We start from the raw sequence: 25708 nt of genomic DNA on the forward strand, positions 1-25708 counted from the left end.
GTATTTTTTCCACCACTGGTAAAGACTTTATTCAAATACACGTATTATAATGTTATTCTGCTATAATATTGTTATTACTACAACGGTCATTATACAGTTACTATACTGTTATTATTAATTTAATAAACGAAATATTGATGCTGTATCTGGGCGGAATTATATTGTCAGCTTCATTCCATTCCATCAGTTACTGCGCATGCGCCTCTGGAGCCGGAGCCTGCTGCAGGCGCGCTCGCTGATTGCGGCAGTGGTCAACTTCTCTCTGCAAAATAATCACTTTTTAATTTTTTTATTCCCGCATGCTGTTTTCTTTTCTTTTCTACATTTCAAGTGCTGTCAAATCATAGCCTTAACCGACATGGTCTATCGTCGATCCAGTAGGTTCTCCTAGCTAAAGGGGTGGATGGTTATTCAGAGATTATACGCTCTTCATCATCAGACGGTGGGTACTCCGCTCCGGCGTCATGCACAGCCACACAGCCAGGGATGCAGCGCTATATCAAGGCATATAGAATCAGGCCTACTTGTTAAACCCCCCCCCCCCCCCCCCCCCCCGACCAAACCACCTCCCCTCAATGAGAATATCGTCGTGATGGCCGATGAAGATGAACAACAACAACATGGTCAGCTGAAGCTCAACTCGGTATTGGGCTCTTTTCCAACACTAGTACCAGAACTCCAGGGCCCTGAGGCCAATGCGTTGCAGTACAAAATTAAGAATTCAATTTGGTAAGACATGTAGCAATGCATTCAAAGACCAATGCACACACACATACACTATACACACTTCACTCGCTTATAAATTAGCCACAGTGCTGCACAGGTACAACATGATGACAGATCAGGAGCTCGCTCTCATTTAGATATTGGATTCGTTAGCTAATCAATATGTAGCTAGCTGATAGCTAACTAAAATGATGTGTTTTTAACTAGCTAGTAGTAGAATGTTAATTGCGTTTAGTTTGTTAGCTAGCTAACTAGCTAATATTGGGCATCTCTCCTTGCTAGGGCTGTGGGGCTGGTTGTGAAATGATTGCTGCTAGTTAGCCTAGATAGCTAGCCAATTTTCCAGACAGTGAAATAGCTGTCTGTACACACACACACACACACACTCTCTGTAGCTTGCTAGCTACAACATGACAACTAGCTAGCTAACATTGATAATGTCATGTGTGTGTAATAGCTAGCTAGCTACATGTATGCATGCCTAATGATAGTCATAAACCTGCAGTATGATTAGCCAGCTATATGTCCATGACATAAATTACCCATAATGCCATTGAATCCAGTGTTTGGGCACAGCATGGACTTGTTCCGTATTCTTGTTGATGAGACCTGTCCTATATAATAATACAACTACCGTGGCTAGGTGGGATATACGATATTCTATCATATCCTATCATATTCTATCATATCATATTATATCATATCCTTTCATATCATATCCTATCATATCCTATCATATCCTATCCTATCATATCCTTTCATAACATATTTTATCATATCCTATCATATTCTATCATATCCTATCATATTATTCTATCATATCATATTCTATCATATCATATTCTATCCTATCATATCCTTTCATAACATATTTTATCATATCCTATCTATCATATCCTATCATATTCTATCATATCATATTCTATCATATCCTGTAATATTCTATCATATCATATTCTATCATATCCTATCATATTCTATCATATCATATTCTATCATATCATATTCTATCATATCATACCATGTCATATTCTATCATATCCTATCATATCTTGTCATATTCTATCACATCATATCCTATCAAATCTTATCCTATCATATCCTATCATATCTTGTCATATTCTATCACATCATATTCTATCACATCATATGCTATCATATCCTATCACATCATATCCTATCAAATCTGATCCTATCATATCGTATCATATCTTGTCATATTCTATCACATTATATTCTATGACATCATATGCCATCATATCCTATCACATCATATCCTATCACATCATATCCTATCACATGTGAATAGGGTGTAGGTAGGCCATAGGGCCTCGGGGGCCCTTTCTATTCTATTGCTATGATGTAAACGCAACATGCTGTGTTGTGGAATTGAGGGCTTGTACTGACCTGAGAACATGTTTGTTATGCTACTGCCTTTTTCCACTGTCTCTTTCCCTTTCTCTTTCCCCCCTCTCTCTCTCTCTCTCTCTCTCTCTCTCTATTCCCCCCTCTCCCCTCTCTCTCTCTCTCTCTATTCCCCCCTCTCCCCCCCTTCTCTCTCTCTCTCTCTCTCTCTCTTTATTTTTCTCTCTCTCTCATTGTAGCAAGTCTGTCCAGTCAAAAGTGGACAACATATTGGTGAGTAGTTGTGATTGCCATAGATAGATATCAGCTTATGTCTTAGATGCAGAGTGAAAAAACAAGACTTTAGACTAGTTTAAAGGTGCACATCTACCGGAACGCACCAAACTAGTGATGCTTTAGATTTCCTTGTGGGTTTTTGAAGAATATGGCATAGAAATATCAGAAATTGCTAGTACAACTGTGTTTCAGTAACACTTTATTTAAATGATGCCGGTATAATGCAGGTTATAAGCATGTAGTTATGAGCCTTCATAATGTCATAAGGCAGATAAAGCTATCGAAGTTTGGTGTCAATTCCATTTAAATTCCAATTCAGGAAGGACACTGAAATTTCAAATTCTTTTTAATGCTTTTCAATTAAGACATTTTGGTATTAGAATAGGATTTTTTTTACTTTCTGGATTCACTGTAATTGAAATGGAATTGACCCCAACCCTGAAGGGATCACTGAATGTGTTATTATTATTATTATTATATCTACAGTAGCTTGTCTGTGTCAACTTAGAGAGCATGACAGAGAGTCTCTCTGTCTGGTCTGTTCAACCTGTCACCCCGTGTCTCAGAGTAATGAGTGGCTGTGCTAAGATTCTGTCATGTCTCTGTCTGGTCTGGTGTTGGCTTGATCATGTTACGCTGTGTCATCAGACACAGTCTTAACCTGGGTCGTGTTCATCTGGGCACAACCAAAGCAAAGTGTTTTTTCAACGAAATGCAAACAACATTAGATTCTTATCGGACAAGTCCAGGTAGTTCCTTACAATGTCGGTCCATTTGTGTGCTTAATAAACACAATCCTGGTAATAATAAGCCTTACTGATATGATATGTATGACCTACTTGTGTCAATCATAATAGAATGAAAGACTATAGACCAGCCTAAATTGTTAGAAAAGACAGTGGCGGGCGGCGGCTAACAACGGCTAACAAGCGGTAGACGGCTAACAAGCGGTAGACGGCTAACAAGCGGTAGACGGCTAACAAGCGGGCGACGGCTAACAAGAGGTAGACGGCTAACAAGCGGTAGACGGCTAACAACGGCTAACAAGCCGTAGACGGCTAACAAGCGGCAGACGGCTAACAAGCGGTAGACGGCTAACAACGGCTAACAAGCGGTAGACGGCTAACAACGGCTAACAAGCGGTAGACGGCTAACAACGGCTAACAAGCGGTAGACGGCTAACAAAAGGGCGACGGCTAACAAGCGGTAGACGGCTAACAAGAGGGCGACGGCTAACAAGCGGTAGACGGCTAACAAGCGGGCGACGGCTAACCAGCGATAGACGGCTAACAACGGCTAACAAGCGGTAGACGGCTAACAACGGCTAACAAGCGGTAGACGGCTAACAAAAGGGCGACGGCTAACAAGCGGTAGACGGCTAACAAGAGGGCGACGGCTAACAAGCGGTAGACGGCTAACAAGCGGGCGACGGCTAACAAGCGATAGACGGCTAACAACGGCTAACAAGCGCTAGACGGCTAACAACGGCTAACAAGAGGGCGACGGCTAACAAGCGGGCGACGGCTAACAAGCGGGCGGTGGTGAAATCCAGTAAATTGCTATTTTATTCTCAGCTGATCGGCTGACAACTCTCATCTCATTCATAAGTATCGCTTCCCTAAACAACAAAGAGGCAAATAGAGGAGGAAGTGGTGATATTCATGAAAACTTTAGAAACCAATTGAAAAGGATGCGGGGTGTCGTCTGTGTAGTAGGAATCTAAGACGTGTTGTCAGTGAGCCAGCTACATGTGTAGTAGGAATCTAAAACGTGTTGTCAGTGAGCCAGCAACATGTGTAGTAGGAATCTAAGACGTGTTGTCAGTGAGCCAGCAACATGTGTAGTAGGAATCTAAGATGTGTTGTCAGTGAGCCAGCTACATGTGTAGTAGGAATCTAAGATGTGTTGTCAGTGAGCCAGCTACATGTGTAGTAGGAATCTAAGACGTGTTGTCAGTGAGCCAGCTACATGTGTAGTAGGAATCTAAGATGTGTTGTCAGTGAGCCAGCTACATGTGTAGTAGGAATCTAAGACGTGTTGTCAGTGAGCCAGCAACGTGTGTAGTAGGAATCTAAGACGTGTTGTCAGTGAGCCAGCTACATGTGTAGTAGGAATCTAAGATGTGTTGTCAGTGAGCCAGCTACATGTGTAGTAGGAATCTAAGACGTGTTGTCAGTGAGCCAGCTACATGTGTAGTAGGAATCTAAGACGTGTTGTCAGTGAGCCAGCTACATGTGTAGTAGGAATCTAAGATGTGTTGTCAGTGAGCCAGCTACATGTGTAGTAGGAATCTAAGACGTGTTGTCAGTGAGCCAACAACATGTGTAGTGTTTTGATTATCATAATAGCCACATTTACATGACATTTTAGTCTTATCTAGAAAGACTGACAGGTAACTGCCAAAATAATGGCAACACTCACAAAGTATATTGAAAGCAGGTGCTTCCACACAGGTGTGATTCCTGAGTTAATTGAATAATTAACATCTCATCATGCTTCGGGTCATGTATAAAAATAGCTGGGAAGTCGATTATTTTGGCTACCGTGGTTATGGCCCTGTCAGATGACAATGCCCCCGTCAGATGACAATGCCCCCAACAACAGATCCTGTTAGTTCAGGGATTCGATCTAGCAACCTTTTGGTTACTGGGCCAATGCTCTAACCACTAGGCTACCTGCCGAGATACTACAGCTGTACCTGAGACGGCGTTTTCCACCACCATCAACAAATCACCAAATTATGCAATTTCTCTTGGAAGAATGGTGTCTCATCCCTCCAATAGAGTTCCAGACACTTGTGGAATCCATGTCAATGAGCATTGAATCTGTTCTGGCGGCTCGTAGTGGCCCCCCAACAACCTATTAAGACACTCTAATGTTGGAGTTTGCTTTATTTTGGCAGTTACCTGAAACTACAAGCAGTACATTCCACTAAAGCAGGTAGTAACTGGCAACAGTGAAGCTGGTTGGTTCCCATGGTCATAGCAATATAGTATGTTAATACTAAATGTTTTGTGTCCCTTTTCTCTACTACCTCTCATTTCACAGCAAGATGTTGAGAAGTTTACAGACATCGAAAAACTCTACCTCTACTTGAAGTTGCCTTCTGGTCCCAGCAATGGCAATGATAAAAGGTAACTTCTTCTTTTTCCTTTTTCTCTCATTTATTAATAATATATATGTCATGTTGCAGATGCTTTTATCCCAAGGAAACTAAATGTTTTGTATGGGTGGCCCCCTGGAATCAAACCTGCAGTCCAGGCATTGTAAGGGCCTTGCTCTACCAACTGAGCCATACAGGACCATTTACCATTGAAGCTGGGTCTGTTGTCTCATCAATATCTAGGGTACGGTAGAGTCTGTTGTTTATCAATAACTAGGGTACGGTAGGGTCTGTTGTCTCATTGATAACTAGGGTACCGTAGGGTCTGTTGTCTCATCATTAACTAGGGTACGGTAGGGTCCGTTGTCTCATCAATAACTAGGGTACGGTAGGGTCTGTTGTCTCATCATTAACTAGGGTACGGTAGAGTCTGTTGTCTCATCAATAACTAGGGTACGGTAGGGTCTGTTGTCTCATTGATAACTAGGGTACGGTAGAGTCTGTTGTCTCATTAACTAGGGTACGGTAGGGTCTGTTGTCTCATCAATAACTAGGGTACGGTAGGGTCTGTTGTCTCATCAATAACTAGGGTACGGTAAGGTCTGTTGTCTCATCATTAACTAGGGTACGGTAGGGTCTGTTGTCTCATCATTAACTAGGGTACGGTAGGGTCTGTTGTCTCATTAACTAGGGTACGGTAGAGTCTGTTGTCTAATCAATAACTAGGGTACGGTAGAGTCTGTTGTCTCATTAACTAGGGTACGGTAGGTCTGTTGTCTCATTAACTAGGGTACTGTAGGGTCTGTTGTCTCATCAATAACTAGGGTACGGTAGGGTCTGTTGTCTCATCAATAACTAGGGTACGGTAGGGTCTGTTGTCTCATCAATAACTAGGGTACTGTAGGGTCTGTTGTCTCATCAATAACTAGGGTACTGTAGGGTCTGTTGTCTCATCAATAACTAGGGTACGGTAGGGTCTGTTGTCTCATTAACCAGGGTACTGTAGGATCTGTTGTCTCATTAACTAGGGTAACATTTTGAAGCTGAGCCATTTTCTCAGGCTCTGCTGCTGCAGTACAGTCACATCTGACTAAGATCATAACATGATGTCAGAAGCGCTTCAACCTCATCAAATACAAGACAGGTCATTTCTTTGTCAGAGTTTAGAGTAATGAAAAGTAGCTAACTGCTTCCTGGTGTCTCTTCGTTGAGCAGAGCAGAGCCCAAGCCGAGCCGTTGCTATGGTTACTCACAGACTCAGAGCAGAGCGCATGCAGAGCGAGCTGCGCGCAGGGAGCTAGTGACAGACAGAGAGGAGCAGCTCATGGATTTCGGATTTCGGGCAGGGCCATAAATTTGGCAGAAGTAATCAGGCCTGGGTAGGGTATGGCCTGAACGTCCCAGGCATGGGTAGGGTATGGCCTGAACGTCCCAGGCATGGGTAGGGTATGGCCTGAACTTTCCAGGCCTGGGTAGGGTATGGCCTGAACGTCCCAGGCATGGGTAGGGTATGGCCTGAACGTCCCAGGCATGGGTAGGGTATGGCCTGAACGTCCCAGGCATTGGTAGGGTATGGCCTGAACGTCCCAGGCATGGGTAGGTTATGGCCTGAACGTCCCAGGCATGGGTAGGGTATGGCCTGAACTTCCCAGGCATGGGTAGGGTATGGCCTGAACTTCCCAGGCATGGGTAGGGTATGGCCTGAACGTCCCAGGCATGGGTAGGGTATGGCCTGAACGTCCCAGGCATGGGTAGGGTATGGCCTGAACTTCCCAGTCATGGGTAGGGTATGGCCTGAACTTCCCAGGCATGGGTAGGGTATGGCCTGAACGCCCCAGGCATGGGTAGGGTATGGCCTGAACGTCCCAGGCATGGGTAGGGTATGGCCTGAACTTCCCAGGCATGGGTAGGGTATGGCCTGAACTTCCCAGGCATGGGTAGGGTATGGCCTGAACGTCCCAGGCATGGGTAGGGTATGGCCTGAATGTCCCAGGCATGGGTAGGGTATGGCCTGAACTTCCCAGGCATGGGTAGGGTATGGCCTGAACATCCCAGGCATGGGTAGGTTATGGCCTGAACGTCCCAGGCATGGGTACGGTATGGCCTGAACGTCCCAGGCATGGGTAGGGTATGGCCTGAACGTCCCAGGCATGGGTAGGGTATGGCCTGAATGTCCCAGGCATGGGTAGGGTATGGCCTGAACTTCCCAGGCATGGGTAGGGTATGGCCTGAACGTCCCAGGCATGGGTAGGGTATGGCCTGAACGTCCCAGGCATGGGTAGGGTATGGCCTGAACGTCCCAGGCATGGGTAGGGTATGGCCTGAACGTCCCAGGCCTGGGTGGGGTATGGCCTGAACTTCCCAGGCCTGGGTAGGGTATGGCCTGAACGTCCCAGGCATGGGTAGGGTATGGCCTGAACGTCCCAGGCATGGGTAGGGTATGGCCTGAACTTCCCAGGCATGGGTAGGGTATGGCCTGAACGTCCCAGGCATGGGTAGGGTATGGCCTGAACTTCCCAGGCATGGGTAGGGTATGGCCTGAACGTCCCAGGCATGGGTAGGGTATGGCCTGAACGTTCCAGGCATGGGTAGGGTAGGGCCTGAACGTCCCAGGCATGGGTAGGGTATGGCCTGAACTTCCCAGGCATGGGTAGGGTATGGCCTGAACGTCCCAGGCATGGGTAGGGTATGGCCTGAACGTCCCAGGCATGGGTAGGGTATGGCCTGAACGTCCCAGGCATGGGTAGGGTATGGCCTGAACGTCCCAGGCATGGGTAAGGTATGGCCTGAACGTCCCAGGCATGGGTAGGGTATGGCCTGAACGTCCCAGGCATGGGTATGATATGGCCTGAACTTCCCAGGCACGGGTAGGGTATGGCCTGAACGTCCCAGGCACGGGTAGGGTATGGCCTGAACTTCCCAGGCATGGGTAGGGTATGGCCTGAACGTCCCAGGCATGGGTAGGGTATGGCCTGAACGTCCCAGGCATGGGTAGGGTATGGCCTGAACTTCCCAGGCATGGGTAGGGTATGGCCTGAACGTCCCAGGCATGGGTAGGGTATGGCCTGAACGTCCCAGGCATGGGTAGGGTATGGCCTGAACGTCCCAGGCATGGGTAGGGTATGGCCTGAACGTCCCAGGCATGGGTAAGGTATGGCCTGAACTTCCCAGGCATGGGTGGGCGGGGCTTAAAATGAATTCTCGTGCAGGGCTCTATAAGCAGGACGCATTCATTCGAGAGAAAAAAAACTTTCTCAACAATTCCTTTGCATCAATATTCAACACTGCACTCTCTGTATTGTGGTTAGGGTTATGTTTATTTGTACGATGATGAAGGGATACTAGTATAACGATTGATTTGCTATTTGCTTTCCGTGTTCTGAATTTGTTACGCTAATCTTTATCTATCCGCTACCCTCAACTCTTCAACACCGCAGCATCGCTAGGACTGAGAACCAGAGAGCCTCCACTCCGGGACTATGGTACTTACTACATTACACACACACACACACACACACACACACACACACACACACACACACACACACACACACACACACACACACACACACACACACACACACACACACACACACTATTCCCTGAAAGAAATCCAAACAAAACGGGAGACGTTTTTTTCTCTAAGGTCAAACACGTCACAAGAACGTTTTCAGTTTCGCGGGTTGTTTCACCACTAACCTGCTCGTGTCGGTGTAACTTGAACCCGTTTCAGTGACCAGAGTGGCATGTCGTCCAGCCGAACACAGCAGATGTACGCTTTCAACTGGATCCGCAATCACCTAGAGGAGCACCCTGAGACATCACTGCCAAAGCAAGAGGTGTACGACGAGTACAAGTGAGTATGGCCTGTACATAGGGTTTTCCAGAAAAAGGTTTTCCAGAAATCCTGGTTAGAAGATTCCAGGAAGCAAAAAGGAATAAAGCAAAAAATCTTAAATCCTCCAACCAGGAATTCTGGGAAAGCTGGGTATTTTTGAGGAAAGGTACTGGAATTTGGCAACCCTACCTGGTTTCTCCGTACAGAATCTCCATAGAAAGTGATTCCTGGACTGTGTCTGGGACAGCGGCCGTTGAGTCTATTAGTAGTGGTTGGTCCCGTTGAAGGAATGGTTTGATGAATGTGCCTGGTGCCAAAATCCTCGATAGGAAAAAAATCATCCCAAGTTCAAAAAAGTTGTCCGTTTATTTGCCATGTTTACATTTATTATACACTGCTCAAAAAAATAAAGGGAACACTAAAATAACACATCCTAGATCTGAATGAATGAAATATTCTTATTAAATACTGTTTTCTTTACATTAGTTGAATGTGCTGACAACAAAATCACACAAAAATGATCAATGGAAATCAAATTTATGGAGGTCTGGATTTGGAGTCACACAAAATTAAAGTGGAAAACCACACTACAGGCTGATCCAACTTTGATGTAATGTCCTTAAAACAAGTCAAAATGAGGCTCAGTAGTGTGTGTGTGGCCTCCACGTGCCTGTATGACCTCCCTTCAACACCTGGGCATGCTCCTGATGAGGTGGCGGATGGTCTCCCAGACCTGGACTAAAACATCCGCCAACTCCTGGACAGTCTGTGGATGGAGCGAGACATGAAGTTCCAGATGTGCTCAATTGGATTCAGGTCTGGGGAACGGGCGGGCCAGTCCATAGCATCAATGCCTTCCTCTTGCAGGAACTGCTGACACACTACAGCCACATGAGGTCTAGCATTGTCTTGCATTAGGAGGAACCCAGGGCCAACCGCACCAGCATATGGTCCAGGAAGGGGGGTCTGAGGATCTCATCTCGGTACCTAATGGCAGTCAGGCTACCTCTGGCGAGCACATGGAGGGCTGTGCGGCCCCCCAAAGAAATGCCACTCCACACCATGACTGACCCACCGCCAAACCGGTCATGCTGGAGGACGTTGCAGGCAGCAGAACGTTCTCCACGGCGTCTCCAGACACTGTCACGTCTGTCACGTGCTCAGTGTGAACCTGCTTTCATCTGTGAAGAGCACAGGGCGCCAGTGGCGAATTTGCCAATCTTGGTGTTCTCTGGCAAATGCCAATCTTGGTGTTCTCTGGCAAATGCCAAACGTCCTGTGGACGTCGGGCCCTCATACCACCCTCATGGAGTCTGTTTCTGACCGAGCAGACACATGCACATTTGTGGCCTGCTGGAGGTCATTTTGCAGGGCTCTGGCAGTGCTCCTCCTGCTCCTCCTTGCACAAAGGCGGAGGTAGCGGTCTTGCTGCTGGGTTGTTGCCCTCCTCCGGCCTCCTCCACGTCTCCTGATGTACTGGCCCGTCTCCTGGTAGCGCCTCCATGCTCTGGACTCTACGCTGACAGCCACAGCAAACCTTCTTGCCACAGCTCGCATTGATGTGCCATCCTGGATGAGCTGCACTACCTGAGCCACTTGTGTGGGTTGTAGACTCCGTCTCATGCTACCACTAGAGTGAAAGCACCACCAGCATTCAAAAGTGACCAAAACATCAGCCAGGAAGCATAGGAACTGAGAAGTGGTCTGTGGTCACCACCTGCAGAACCACTCCTTTATTGGGGGTGTCTTGCTAATTGCCTATAATTTCCACCTGTTGTCTATTCCATTTGCACAACAGCATGTGAAATTTATTGTCAATCAGTGTTGCTTCCTAAGTGGACAGTTTGATTTCACAGAAGTGTGATTGACTTGGAGTTACATTGTGTTGTTTAAGTGTTCCCTTTATTTTGTTGAGCAGTGTATTTGTGTATCTAGGCTACGCTGGGGCGGCAGCGTAGCCTAGTGGTTAGAGCGTTGGACTAGTAACCGGAAGGTTGCGAGTTCAAACCCCCGAGCTGACCAGGTACAAATCTGTTGTTCTGCCCCTGAACAGGCAGTTAACCCACTGTTCCCAGGCCGTCATTGAAAATAAGAATGTGTTCTTAACTGACTTGCCTGGTTAAATAAAGGTAAAATTAAATCTTATATTCACTAGAGAATCATCTAACTTTAGTGTGTTTCTTTCTGTCAATCAAATGTATTTTTATAAAGCCCTTTTCACATCAGCCTAAAACCCTCAGAGATGGCAAGCAATGCAGGGGCAGAGCACAGTGGTTAGGAACAACTCAACATGTACAGATCGTATTGGTTTAATACAAGCCATGTCTATCATGTTGTGAATGTGTTTCAGGAGCTACTGTGACAGTCTTGCCTACCACCCACTGAGTGCTGCAGACTTTGGAAAGATCATGAAGAACGTCTTTCCCAACATGAAGGCTCGCCGCCTGGGCATGAGAGGCAAATCTAAATACTGTTATAGTGGACTGAGGAAGAAAGCTTTTGTTCACATGCCTTCTCTGCCCAACCTGGACTTACAAAAATCAGGCGACGGGGTAAGTTTACATGATGATTTATTTATTTATTGCCAGGAAGTGACCATAATAATTTCAGAACAACTACATTTAGAGTTGGGGTCAGTTCCATTTCATCAGGGTTGGGGTCAGTTCCATTTCATCAGGGTTGGGGTCAGTTCCATTTCATCAGGGTTGGGGTCAGTTCCATTTCATCAGGGTTGGGGTCAGTTCCATTTCATCAGGGTTGGGGTCAGTTCCATTTCATCGGGGTTGGGGTCAGTTCCATTTCATCAGGGTTGGGGTCAGTTCCATTTCATCGGGGTTGGGGTCAGTTCCATTTCATCAGGGTTGGGGTCAGTTCCATTTCATCTGGGTTGGGGTCAGTTCCATTTCATCAGGGTTGGGGTCAGTTCCATTTCATCAGGGTTGGGGTCAGTTCCATTTCATCAGGGTTGGGGTCAGTTCCATTTCATCAGGGTTGGGGTCAGTTCCATTTCATCAGGGTTGGGGTCAGTTCCATTTCATCAGGGTTGGGGTCAGTTCCATTTCATCAGGGTTGGGGTCAGTTCCATTTCATCAGGGTTGGGGTCAGTTCCCCTTTCATCAGGGTTGGGTCAGTTCCATTTCATCAGGGTTGGGGTCAGTTCCATTTCATCAGGGTTGGGGTCAGTTCCATTTCATCAGGGTTGGGGTCAGTTCCATTTCATCAGGGTTGGGGTCAGTTCCATTTCATCAGGGTTGGGGTCAGTTCCCCTTTCATCAGGGTTGGGTCAGTTCCATTTCATCATGGTTGGGGTCAGTTCCATTTCGTCAGGGTTGGGGTCAGTTCCATTTCATCAGGGTTGGGGTCAGTTCCATTTCATCAGGGTTGGGGTCAGTTCCATTTCATCAGGGTTGGGGTCAGTTCCCCTTTCATCAGGGTTGGGTCAGTTCCATTTCATCATGGTTGGGGTCAGTTCCATTTCGTCAGGGTTGGGGTCAGTTCCATTTCATCAGGGTTGGGGTCAGTTCCATTTCATCAGGGTTGGGGTCAGTTCCATTTCATCAGGGTTGGGGTCAGTTCCATTTCATCAGGGTTGGGGTCAGTTCCATTTCATCAGGGTTGGGGTCAGTTCCCCTTTCATCAGGGTTGGGTCAGTTCCATTTCATCATGGTTGGGGTCAGTTCCATTTCATCAGGGTTGGGGTCAGTTCCATTTCATCAGGGTTGGGGTCAGTTCCCCTTTCATCAGGGTTGGGTCAGTTCCATTTCATCAGGGTTGGGGTCAGTTCCATTTCATCAGGGTTGGGGTCAGTTCCATTTCATCAGGGTTGGGGTCAGTTCCATTTCATCAGGGTTGGGGTCAGTTCCCCTTTCATCAGGGTTGGGTCAGTTCCATTTCATCATGGTTGGGGTCAGTTCCATTTCGTCAGGGTTGGGGTCAGTTCCATTTCGTCAGGGTTGGGGTCAGTTCCATTTCATCAGGGTTGGGGTCAGTTCCATTTCATCAGGGTTGGGGTCAGTTCCATTTCATCAGGGTTGGGGTCAGTTCCATTTCATCAGCGTTGGGGTCAGTACCATTTCATCGGGGTTGGGGTCAGTTCCATTTCATCGGGTTGGGGTCAGTTACATTTCATCAGGGTTGGGGTCAGTTCCATTTCATCAGGGTTGGGGTCAGTTGCATTTCATCAGGGTTGGCGTTAGTTGCATTTCATCAGGGTTGGGGTCAGTTGCATTTCATCAGGGTTGGGGTCAGTTCCATTTCATCAGGGTTGGGGTCAGTTCCATTTCATCAGGGTTGGGGTCAGTTCCATTTCATCAGGGTTGGGGTCAGTACCATTTCATCGGGGTTGGGGTCAGTTCCATTTCATCGGGGTTGGGGTCAGTTCCATTTCATCTGGGTTGGGGTCAGTTCCATTTCATCGGGGTTGGGGTCAGTTCCATTTCATCAGGGTTGTTGTCAGTTCCATTTCATCAGGGTTGGGGTCAGTTCCATTTCAATTGAGGAAGTAAACTGATAATCCAATTCCAAATCTCACTGAGAAGCAAGTTGAGGAAAATTTGAATTTGAATTTCAGTTTAGATCTGAATTTAAATGGAATTGACCTCATTCCTAGTAAATCCACCCAAACTCCAGACGATATCATATCTGAATGACCCTCTTCCCTAAACTCCAGACAGGATATCAAGTCTGAATGACCTCTTCCATAAACTCCAGACAGGATATCATATCTGAATGACCTCTTCCCTAAACTCCAGACAGGATATCATATCTGAATGACCTTTTCCATAAACTCCAGACAGGATATCATATCTGAATGACCTCTTCCCCAAACTCCAGACAGGATATCATATCTGAATGACCTCTTCCATAAACTCCAGACAGGATATCATATCTGAATGAACTCTTCCCCAAACTCCAGACAGGATATCATATCTGAATGACCTCTTCCCTAAACTCCAGACAGGATATCATATCTGAACTCTTCCCCTACTTAATTAACCCTTTTCTCCCCAGTGTGAGTCGATGGAGCCGTCGTCGGGCCTGTCTCCCAGTGCGGAGGATGAGATGCGCTCAGCGGCCTGTGGCTTGGTGTGTGAGTGGGCTCAGAAGGTCCTCAGCAGACAGTTTGATGCCGTGGAGGACCTATCTCGCTTCCTGCTCAACAGTCACTACATAGGAACCAAGTCTATGGCTGCCCTCACCATCATGACTGGGGCTCCCACAGGTAGGCATGGCTAATGGGGATGGTGGTATGGAAGGTACAGGTAGGCATGGCTAATGGGGATGGTGGTATGGAAGGTACAGGTAGGCATGGCTAATGGGGATGGTGGTATGGAAGGTACAGGTAGGCATGGCTAATGGGGATGGTGGTATGGAAGGTACAGGTAGGCATGGCTAATGGGGATGGTGGTATGGGAGGTACAGATAGGCATGGCTAATGGGGATGGTGGGTTGGAAGGTACAGGTAGGCACGGCTAATGGGGATGGTGAGTTGGAAGGTACAGGTAGGCATGGCTAATGGGGATGGTGGGTTGGAAGGTACAGGTAGGCATGGCTAATGGGGATGTTGGTATGGGAGGTACGGGTAGGCATGGCTAATGGGGATGGTGGTATGGAAGGTACGGGTAGGCACGGCTAATGGGGATGGTGGTATGGAAGGTACGGGTAGGCATGGCTAATGGGGATGGTGGTATGGAAGGTACAGGTAGGCATGACTAATGGAGATGGTGGTATGGAAGGTACAGGTAGGCATGGCTAATGGGGATGGTGGGTTGGAAGGTACAGGTAGGCATGGCTAATGGGGATGGTGGTATGGGAGGTACGGGTAGGCATGGCTAATGGGGATGGTGGTATGGAAGGTACGGGTAGGCACGGCTAATGGGGATGGTGGTATGGAAGGTACAGGTAGGCATGGCTAATGGGGATGGTGGTATGGAAGGTACAGGTAGGCAAGGCTAATGGGGATGGTGGTATGGAAGGTACAGGTAGGCATGGCTAATGGGGATGGTGGTATGGAAGGTACAGGTAGGCATGGCTAATGGGGATGGTGGTATGGAAGGTACAGGTAGGCATGGCTAATGGGGATGGTGGTATGGAAGGTACAGGTAGGCATGGCTAATGGGGATGGTGGTATGGAAGGTACAGGTAGGCATGGCTAATGGGGATGGTGGTATGGAAGGTACAGGTAGGCATGGCTAATGGGGATGGTGGTATGGAAGGTACAGGTAGACATGGCTAATGGGGATGGTGGTATGGAAGGTACAGGTAGGCATGGCTAATGGGGATGGTGGTAGAGACGGTATTGGGTGTTGTTGATGGCCACAGTCAACAGGGGGCTCAACAGTCAATAGTCACTCAACGGTCACTACATTGGCACCAAGTCCATGGCAACTCTAAGCAGACAACCACGCGTAACGGGGCTAGGTCTCGGGCTGTTGATGGGAACGAAGTTGTGAGTCTTGCTCGTGTGTCAAGCTGTAGTTGGTTCAACACATTTTTTAAAACCCATTTCTCAGGCGTGTTGAGAAATCTCTTTTCTCATCTGTATATCTCACCAGGTCTGAAGACTCCCACGCCAACCTCTGCGTTCGTTCCCACGTCCGAGGCCTCGTCCTTCCAGCCGCAGGTGAAGACGCTGGCCTCTCCCTCGGTAGACGCCAAGCAGCAGCTCCAGAGGAAGATCCAGAAGAAACAGCAGGAGCAGAAGCTCCATTCCCCCCTGCCTGGAGAGGCCCAGGGACAGAACCAGGCCAGGAGGACCGAGGCCAGCACCCCAGGGCCAGCTATCCCCTGTGGAAGTCCTGCCCTGCTTTCACCGCAACCTACCATTGGTATTGTGGTGTCAACTGTCCCCAGCCCCATCACGGTACGATGGGATAACATATGTATGCACAGATACACACACACACACACACAGATACACACACAGATCAGACAAGATTGATACTGGTTTTCACGACATGCTCAGTTTTAAAAGGAAAGATAAGGCAACAATTTATTGAATGTCAAGAATGGCGCTGCGATGGATAGCTCCTGAACAATTCTGCTATTTGGCCAGATCTACATGACCTTGGGCCCAGATCTACATGACCTTGGGCCCAGAGCTACATGACCGTGGGCCCAGATCTACATGACCTTGGGCCCAGATCTACATGACCTTGGGCCCAGATCTACATGACCTTGGGCCCAGATCTACATGACCTTGGGCTCAGATCTACATGACCTTGGGCCCAGATCTACATGACCTTGGGCCCAGATCTACATGACCTTGGGCCCAGATCTACATGACCTTGGGCCCAGATCTACATGACCTTGGGCCCAGATCTACATGACCTTTAGCCCAGATCTACATGACCTTGGGCCCAGATCTACATGACCTTGGGCCCAGATCTACATTCTAAGCCTGAGGAGTATTACTTCCTCCTTCACCAGTAATAATAATAATAAGTCATCTAGATCTTTTAACAGATGCTTACAGTCACACTGAATACATTTTACGTGTGGGTGGCCTCGGGAATCTAACCCCTGACCCTTGGCATTACAAGCGGCCGTCGTCTAACATGTTCCCACTGTGTGTTTCTCCCGGCAGGTCCAGAGGAGCAGGCAGCTGATGACATCCTCTAGCCCGGTGGGGTCCCCCGAGGGGAAGGTCATGCCAACAGTTAACTTCCAGGTGGTCACCCACACCCAGTCTCTGACCCACAGACAGTCCCCTAAAACGCCCCAGAACATCTCAGCCAGCCCCGTGGGAGACCGCCTGGCTAGGCACAGGTAATAATGAGAATCATCACCATTTATCATAATAATAGATTTTATTTCTACAGAATACTTTAGATAAACTATTGGACGGTTTTCCGGACACAGATTAAGCCCACCCTACACTCTTAGTAAAAAGTGTTCCAAAAGGGTTCCTCAGCTGTCCCCATATGATAACCCTTTTTGGTTCCTGGTAGAACCCTTTTGGGTTCCATGTAGAACCCTGTTAGCAGTTGATGTTACTCTTCAAGGACACAGACCCCAAAGCAAATCAGGGGAGAAAAAAAACAATTATTCAAAGAGGACAAATCATGGATGTTATGCTGAGAGGTAGGTATTGATTCTCCCCTGTCCTCAGTGATTCTCTTCAGTGATTCTCTTCAGTGACTGTCTTCAGTGATTCTCTCCTCAGTGATTCTCTTCAGTGATTCTCTTCAGTGACTGTCTTCAGTGATTCTCTCCTCAGTGATTCTTTACACAGTGATTCTCTCCTCAGTGATTCTTTCCACAGTGATTCTCTCCTCAGTGATTCTCTTCAGTGATTCTCTTCAGTGACTGTCTTCAGTGATTCTCTCCTCAGTGATTCTTTACACAGTGATTCTCTCCTCAGTGATTCTTTCCACAGTGATTCTCTTCAGTGATTCTTTCCACAGTGATTCTCTCCTCAGTGATTCTCTTCAGTGATTCTCTCCTCAGTGATTCTTTCCACAGTGATTCTCTCCTCAGTGATTCTTTCCACAGTGATTCTCTCCTCAGTGATTCTTTACACAGTGATTCTCTCTTCAGTGATTCTTTCCACAGTGATTCTCTTCAGTGATTCTTTCCACAGTGATTCTCTCCTCAGTGATTCTTTCCACAGTGATTCTCTTCAGTGATTCTTTCCATAGTGATTCTCTCCTCAGTGATTCTTTCCACAGTGATTCTCTCCTCAGTGATTCTTTCCACAGTGATTCTCTTCAGTGATTCTTTCCTCAGTGATTCTTTCCACAGTGATTCTCTCTCAGTGATTCTCTTCAGTGATTATCTCCAGTGAACAAAGTGACAGGATGTAGTTTTATAACCCAACCCTAGCCTGTGGTTGACCAATTAGAATTCCTTGCAATAAAACTGGGCCAATGGCCAAATAACAAGTATCCTATTTCAGGCTCAATGTATAAACAATTTGGACCAATGAGAACTTACCATGTAGCTATGAGTCCCAGACTGAAATTCTCTGACCCATTGATCATTAATCCCCTATTACATAAAAAACATTTCCAATGACCTTTAGTACTGTATTGACCTCTCGTCCTCTTGACCTTTAGTACTGTATTGACCTCTCGTCCTCTTGACCTTTAGTACTGTATTGACCTCTCGTCCTCTTGACCTTTAATACTGTATTGACCTCTCGTCCTCTTGACCTTTAGTACTGTATTGACCTCTCGTCCTCTTGACCTTTAGTACTGTATTGACCTCTCGTCCTCTTGACCTTTAGTACTGTATTGACCTCTCGTCCTCTGCGTTGTGTATTTATCTTCAAAATATTCTTACAACCCTTTGTGGAAAGGGTTCTACATGGAACCCAAAAGGATTCTAACTGGAACCAAAAGGGTTCTAACTAGAACCAAAAGGGTTCTAACTGGAGGTTCTAACTGGAACCAAAAGGGTTCTAACTGGAGGTTCTAACTGGAACCAAAAGAGTTCTAACTGGAGGTTCTAACTTCAACCAAAAAAGGTTCTTCAAAAGGTTCTCCTATGTGGACAGCCGAAGAACCCTTTCAGGTTCTAGATACAGTAGCATCCCTCAATCATAGCCCTTGTAGCTAAAAAGCTAATTCAATGAACATTCTCCATTGAGTATGTTTTTTAGTCCAAGAAACCAGCCCTATAAAGTTCAGTTGCCTTTGTTTGTGTTAATAAACTATTTCCATCTCCTGACGCCACAGGTACCCCCAGATCCTCCCCAAGCCCTCTGCCACGGGGGCCATCACCCTGCGTTCGCCCCCCACCCTGCTCATCACCAACAGCCCCATGAAAACCCACCACGTGATCCAGCCCCAGCTCAGCTCCCACGTCAACGTGGTCAAGATGACCGCCATCTCCCTGACCCCGAGCAACACTATCAGTACCAGCAGTAACAGTATGGTCCTCAGGCCAGCTTCAGCCTCGGCCGGGGTGGGAACCACCACCACCTTTACCACCATCGCTGCCCTAGAGGAGGTCCAGCAACAAGGACAGAGCCAGGGAGGCCCCACAGCCACCCCACAATGCCCTGCAGTACGGCCTGGCGCCCCAGTCTCCACAGTGGCTCCTGAGGCCATCATCACTGACAATAACCCGGGCGTTAACTCTGGTAAACTGAGCACGATACAGAAGTTCCCCGGTGGGTCCAATCGTCCAGAGAGGGCCACTAAGTACCGAGCGTCCAGCGAACCCTCGCTCCTGGTCATATGCTCCCCAGGACCTGAAAGAGTTGCCGCCAGGAGCAAAAGCTACCCTTCCTCTAGCTCCCCTCCCACCTCTGCCACCAATGCAGCGACTATTAGGGTAGAGACCAAGCAGGACAGCAATAACAACAGCAGCACCGCCAACTGTCCTTTTTATCTGACTGTTGTGCCCTCGGCCAATCAGAACACTCCTAGCGTCAGCAGAAAGTCCTCCTCGTCCAATGGCTTATCGGCTGTTAGCCTATTGACTGCTAGAGACTCCTCCTCCTGTGCGTCACGTTCTATGAGTCCTCGGAAGCGAACCGGCCCTGGTCTGGATTCCTCCCACGTGATCCCTGTGAAGCGTGTCTTCATCTCCCAGCAACCTTTAGGTGTGACCTTTGACCCCAAACCAGTGGTTACCGCCGCTGTCAAGAGGGTCCCAGCCAGACAAAGCACGCCGGCCCGACCGGAGAGCGCCCCCTGTCGAGTGACGGTGAAACAACACCTAGTGCCCACGCAGATCCTGGCGCCGTCTGACTCGCCCGTCGCGAACGCAGAGATCTCCTCCTTCTCCTCTCAGACTGTCAGTGTGAAGCCCCAGTCCTCCTCGTTGCTGCTAGTTAAACAGGAAGACCAGTCCTCTCTAACTCCACGTCTCAGCACTGTCAGCAGTCACACCAGTAGCACTGAAGCCTCTGGGACAACCACCACCGCAGTGTCTGAGCAGCAGCAGCAGCAGCAACAACAACAGCAACAACAGCAGAAACAACAGCAACAGGCCTTACTACAGCAGATCACAGCAGGGACAGTAGGAGCACAGCAACACGCTGAGGTCTCTGCGATGGCAGTAGGAGCACAGCAACACTCTGTCTCTGGGATGGCAGTAGGAGCACAGCAACACTCTGTCTCTGGGATGGCAGTAGGAGCACAGCAACACTCTGTCTCTGGGATGGCACTAGGAGCACAGCAACACTCTGAGGTCTCTGCGATGGCAGTAGGAGCACAGCAACACTCTGAGGTCTCTGCGATGGCAGTAGGAGCACAGCAACACTCTAAGGTCTCTGCGATGGCAGTAGGAGCACAGCAACACTCTGAGGTCTCTGCGATGGCAGTAGGAGCACAGCAACACTCTGTCTCTGGGATGGCAGTAGGAGCACAGCAACACTCTGTCTCTGGGATGGCAGTAGGAGCACAGCAACACTCTGTCTCTGGGATGGCAGTAGGAGCACAGCAACACTCTGTCTCTGGGATGGCAGTAGGAGCACAGCAACACTCTGTCTCTGGGATGGCAGTAGGAGCACAGCAACACTCTGTCTCTGTGATGGGGAACATGACAAGCACAATGTTGGAAGAGTCAGCTGCAGAATATGTGGAGGAGCTGCAGAAACAGGCCTTCACTCAGACTGTGAGTGCTTATTATGACCCACTATGTGTCTCTATGGGTCTCTAGTACATGGGTCTCTATGGGTCTCTAGTACATGGGTCTCTATGGGTCTCTAGTACATGGGTCTCTATGGGTCTCTAGTACATGGGTCTCTATGGGTCTCTAGTACATGGGTCTCTGGGTCTCTAGTACATGGGTCTCTATGGGTCTCTAGTACATGGGTCTCTATGGGTCTCTAGTACATGGGTCTCTATGGGTCTCTAGTACATGGGTCTCTATGGGTCTCTAGTACATGGGTCTCTATGGGTCTCTAGTACATGGGTCTCTGGGTCTCTAGTACATGGGTCTCTATGGGTCTCTAGTACATGGGACTCTATGGGTCTCTAGTACATGGGTCTCTATGGGTCTCTAGTACATGGGTCTCTAGTACATGGGTCTCTATGGGTCTCTATGGGTCTCTAGTACATGGGTCTCTATGGGTCTGGGTCTCTGGGTCTCTAGTACATGGGTCTCCATGGGTCTCTAGTACATGGGTCTCTATGGGTCTCTGGGTCTCTAGTACATGGGTCTCCATGGGTCTCTAGTACATGGGACTCTATGGGTCTCTAGTACATGGGTCTCTATGGGTCTCTAGTACATGGGTCTCTATGGGTCTCTAGTACATGGGTCTCTATGGGTCTCTAGTACATGGGTCTCTATGGGTCTCTATAGGTCTCTAGTACATGGGTCTCTATGGGTCTCTATGGGTCTATGGGTCTCCATGGGTCTCTATGGGTCTCTATGGGTCTGGGTCTCTATGGGTCTCTAGTACATGGGTCTCTATGGGTCTCTGGGTCTCTATGGGTCTCTAGTACATGGGTCTCTATGGGTCTCTAGTACATGGGTCTCTATGGGTCTCTATGGGTCTCTATGGGTCTCTATGGGTCTCTATGGGTCTATGGGTCTCTAGTACATGGGTCTCTATGGGTCTCTGGGTCTCTATGGGTCTCTAGTACATGGGTCTCTATGGGTCTCTAGTACATGGGTCTATATGGGTCTCTATGGGTCTCTAGTACAGTATATCAGGGTAAAAAAAATTCATTTGTGGAGTTTACAAACGTTTGTTAAAGTGTCATTCCACAATATTATAACAATTGACCGGACACATTTCTTATTAAAATGTCATTTGATGTTTTTTGAAATCATCCCTGTTGGGTAATACCAATAAAACATTGTCCCTCCTCCTTTTGATTGTCAATAAAGTTATGTTCTATTTCATTCTGTTCTAGATCGCAGCAGACCACACCAAGCAGCAGGCCCTGGGTTCTACGGACCAACACCAACTCTCCAACATCATGTCCCAGACCTCAGACTCCTCTGATCAGTTATCTGGCATTCACCAGGAGATGGTGGACTTTGCCTCCTCAGCCTCCCAGCACGGCTCCACCATGGACTACTTCTCCTTTAACGATGACGATATGACCCAGGACAGCATAGTGGAGGAACTGGTTCAGATGGAGGAACAGATGAAGCTGAAAGGCCTCCAGCCGTTGTTCAGTAGCTGTGTGGATAATATCTCTCTCCAGGGCCAGCCTGGGGGCCCCCAGGGGCCCATCCTCAACATTCACCACCAGGAGGACAGTTCCTCTTTCTACCAGTCTGCCCATAGCAGCATTACCCCTACCCTGACTCCAACCCCTACCCCCACGGAGATGACTCTCGGTGGGCACGAGCTGACCAGAGAGAGCCCCTGTTGCCATCACAGCATGGCCCCTATCACGCCCGTGGAGGGGCCTCTAGGAGGCCGACACACCCCTATAAGCGCTCTGTCTAACTGTTCTAGCGGCATCCCTCCCAGCCCGGTGGAGTGCAGGAACCCGTTTGCCTTCACCCCTATCAACTCCAGCATGGCAGGGGGTTACCACGATGCCTCCATGGTGTCTGTCTCCTCCAGTCCCATCAAGCCCATGCAGAGACCCATGGCCACGCACCCTGATAAGGCTAAACTGGAGTGGATCAACAACCGCTATAACAGTAGTGGTACTGAAGCTACTGGAGGAGTCGGAGCAGGGCCAGGGTCTGGGTTATCCATCTCTAACCACAGCCTTGGTGGACTCCTGCCTAGTTACCAGGATCTAGTGGATGACCATTTCCGTAAGCCGCATGCCTTCGCTGTCCCGGGCCACAGTGGCCAGTCTTTCCAGGCTCAGTCCAGACAACAGGACGGCAGCCATTTTGGACATCTCACCCCCATCTCTCCGGTGCAACAACAGTTGACCAGCGTATCGACCACACCCACCAACACGGCAAGCAAACAGGACGAGGGCTTCGCTGTGCCTGCCCCATTGGACAGCAAGGGTGGAGCCTTGTCATCCGGGGGTGGGGCCTTCCGTTGCCGCAGCGTCAGCCCCGCCGTGAGTCAGATGACCTTCAGCGGTACCGTCACAACCCCCGACGCCGGCACTACCACTCGATTGGTTGTCTCGCAGTTTAGTTCCCCCATGACCTCACAGGAAATACTCATCATTCTGTCCAACAGCCAATCGGTGGGCGGCAACCTCCACAGCATGGCCCAGCGCAGCCAATCGGTGCCCTTAAACATCATGATGCAGAGCGTTGTGGAGATGCAGGGCATCCAGGAACAGAACCAGAGTAATGCCACTAAGATCACCAACGTCCTCCTGAGTAAGATGGACTCTGACGTGAACGACACTGTGAGGGGCCTGGGCATCAACAACCTCCCTTCCAACTATACCGCCCGCATGAACCTCACCCAGATGCTGGAGACCCATTCTCAGAGTCATACTGCCCCTGGGGGCTTCACCACTGGAGGAGATGGAGGAGGAGGGGGGAACGTCCACCAGTCTCAGCTGCAGACTGTCAGCTCCAGCCCTGCCTCTTTCGAGCTCCAGCAGCATGGGGGTTATCTCACCAGTACCGGAGGAGGCGACGGGGAGATGAGCTTCAACCAAGCACAATCAGGTCCTGGTGGTGAGGATGTGGACCTGGAGCTACAGCAGATCCAGGAGCTTCAGGAGGCCTCAGGACAGCTCCATGCCCAGCTACTACAAACCCAGGCTAGGCTGCTCCTGAGTCCCCAGCTCCTGAGGCCCCAGCTCCACACTCCCCAGGCCCAGCTCCAGAGTCCTCATCCCCAGCTCCACATTCCCCAGGCCCAGCTCCAGAGTCCCCACACCCAGCTCCAGAGTCCCCACACCCAGCTCCAGAGTCCCCACACCCAGCTCCAGAGTCCCCACACCCAGCTCCACATACCCCAGCTCCAAAGTCCACACACCCAGCTCCAGAGTCCCCAGCTCCAGAGTCCCCACACCCAGCTCCAGAGTCCCCACACCCAGCTCCAGAGTCCCCACACCCAGCTCCAGAGTCCCCAGCTCCAGATTCCCCACCCCCAGCTCCAGAGTCCCCAGCTCCAGAGTCCCCACACCCAGCTCCAGAGTCCCCAGTTCCAGAGTCCCCACACCCAGCTCCAGAGTCCCCAGCTCCAGAGTCCCCACACCCAGCTCCAGAGTCCCCACCCCCAGCTCCAGAGTCCCCAGCTCCACATTCCCCAGGCCCAGCTCCAGAGACCCCAGCTCCAGAGTCCCCACACCCAGCTCCAGAGTCCCCAGCTCCAGATTCCCCAAGCCGGGTTCCAACTCCTCCAGTCCATCACCACCCAGCAGCAGCAACAACAACAGGATGAAGAAGACAAGGCACAACAACAGCTAGACTTCAACAACACTGTTAAAGACCTGTTAGGTGACGACGGCCTCAACGTCCACGCTGAAGGCCTCAACCCTAGCTCTCAGCTGGTTGGTCAGGTGGCCTCGGAACTCAACGCCGCTGTGGCGTCCGACTTCACCAACGACATCAGGCTGACCTCCGACCTCTCCAGTAGCATCACAGACCTGAACACGTTGGACGCCGACCTGCTGTTCGATCCGTCCAATCAACAGCAAGAACAGTACGAAGACGCCACACTGGAAGAGCTGAAGAACGATCCTCTGTTTCAGCAGATATGTAGTGATACTGTGAACTCCTCGTTCGACTGGCTGGAGTGCAAAGACCAGCCTACTACCGTAGAGATGTTGGGCTAATGATGTTATTGTGTGTGAACGAATTGAAGCTCATTCTCTTATATAGTTTACTATGGGTCTTTGTCTATTGGCCCTAGTCAGAAGCCGTGTACAATATAGGGACTAGGGTGTGTCAATTCAGATACAGACTGGCTTAAAATAAATATATTTATGGGGTTTAGTTTTTTTATTGTTTTGTCAGGGGAAGAAAAAATCGTCTGGACTCTCGGCCGTTTGTCCAGGGAAAAGTGCCATCCTAACCTGGAAATCTCTTTTATTGTTAACAAATCTGAATCACAAAACATTACCACTTAATTTCACCTTCCTATAAAATCATCAATGAGTATATTTCAAGTGAGGGAAGATATGGTCTGTGAGACGTGGACTGTGAGACGTGGACTGTGAGATGTGGTCCTTGAGACGTGGTCCTTGAGACGTGGTGTGGTCAGCGAGACGTGGACAGCGAGACGTGGTCAGCGAGACGTGGTCAGCGAGACGTGGTCTGTTTCTGAAATGCCACCCTAGGGTTCTGATCAAGAGTACTGCACATATGGAGTAGGGGTCCATTTCAGTGGCAGACTTGTTATTGGGGGTAGATTTCCCAAGGTACAGTATAATGAACATCACACAGTTAAACCATATCTTCCTATGTTGTGTGTACTCATTCAATAATGCAATAGTTTTATTCAGAAATCATCTAACACATAGGACATCTGGCACAAAATCACACAATCACATGATCACATAATCACACTCACATAATCACACTCACACAATCACACTCACACAATCACACTCACA

The 25708-nt window shown here is 48.7% G+C and overlaps 1 protein-coding gene across 1 annotated transcript; it reads left to right on the plus strand.

Moving 5' to 3' along the window:
• The first annotated feature begins 560 nt into the window (after positions 1-560).
• Positions 561-25708, plus strand: LOC109880182 (DNA-binding protein RFX7-like). The gene is made up of 11 exons (XM_031801465.1): positions 561-729; positions 2331-2364; positions 5416-5501; positions 8908-8952; positions 9204-9326; positions 11659-11860; positions 14319-14529; positions 15863-16170; positions 16894-17075; positions 18986-20873; positions 22121-25708. The coding sequence occupies exons 1-11, from the start codon at positions 593-595 to the stop codon at positions 24926-24928; spliced, it is 6024 nt and encodes a 2007-aa protein (XP_031657325.1). The 5' UTR covers positions 561-592; the 3' UTR covers positions 24929-25708.

The sequence above is a fragment of the Oncorhynchus kisutch genome, linkage group LG22 (genome assembly GCF_002021735.2).
Source record: "Oncorhynchus kisutch isolate 150728-3 linkage group LG22, Okis_V2, whole genome shotgun sequence".
Taxonomy (NCBI): domain Eukaryota; kingdom Metazoa; phylum Chordata; class Actinopteri; order Salmoniformes; family Salmonidae; genus Oncorhynchus; species Oncorhynchus kisutch.

What these genes read in the sequence shown, in the direction of transcription:
- LOC109880182 (XM_031801465.1), top strand. Translation starts at nt 593, where the DNA reads ATGGCCGATGAAGATGAACAACAACAACATGGTCAGCTGAAGCTCAAC. An exon ending in AAAATTAAGAATTCAATTTG is followed by an intron (nt 730 to 2,330) that starts GTAAGACATGTA and finishes CTCTCATTGTAG; the next exon opens with CAAGTCTGTCCAGTCAAAAG. An exon ending in GCCTCCACTCCGGGACTATG is followed by an intron (nt 8,953 to 9,203) that starts GTACTTACTACA and finishes AACCCGTTTCAG; the next exon opens with TGACCAGAGTGGCATGTCGT.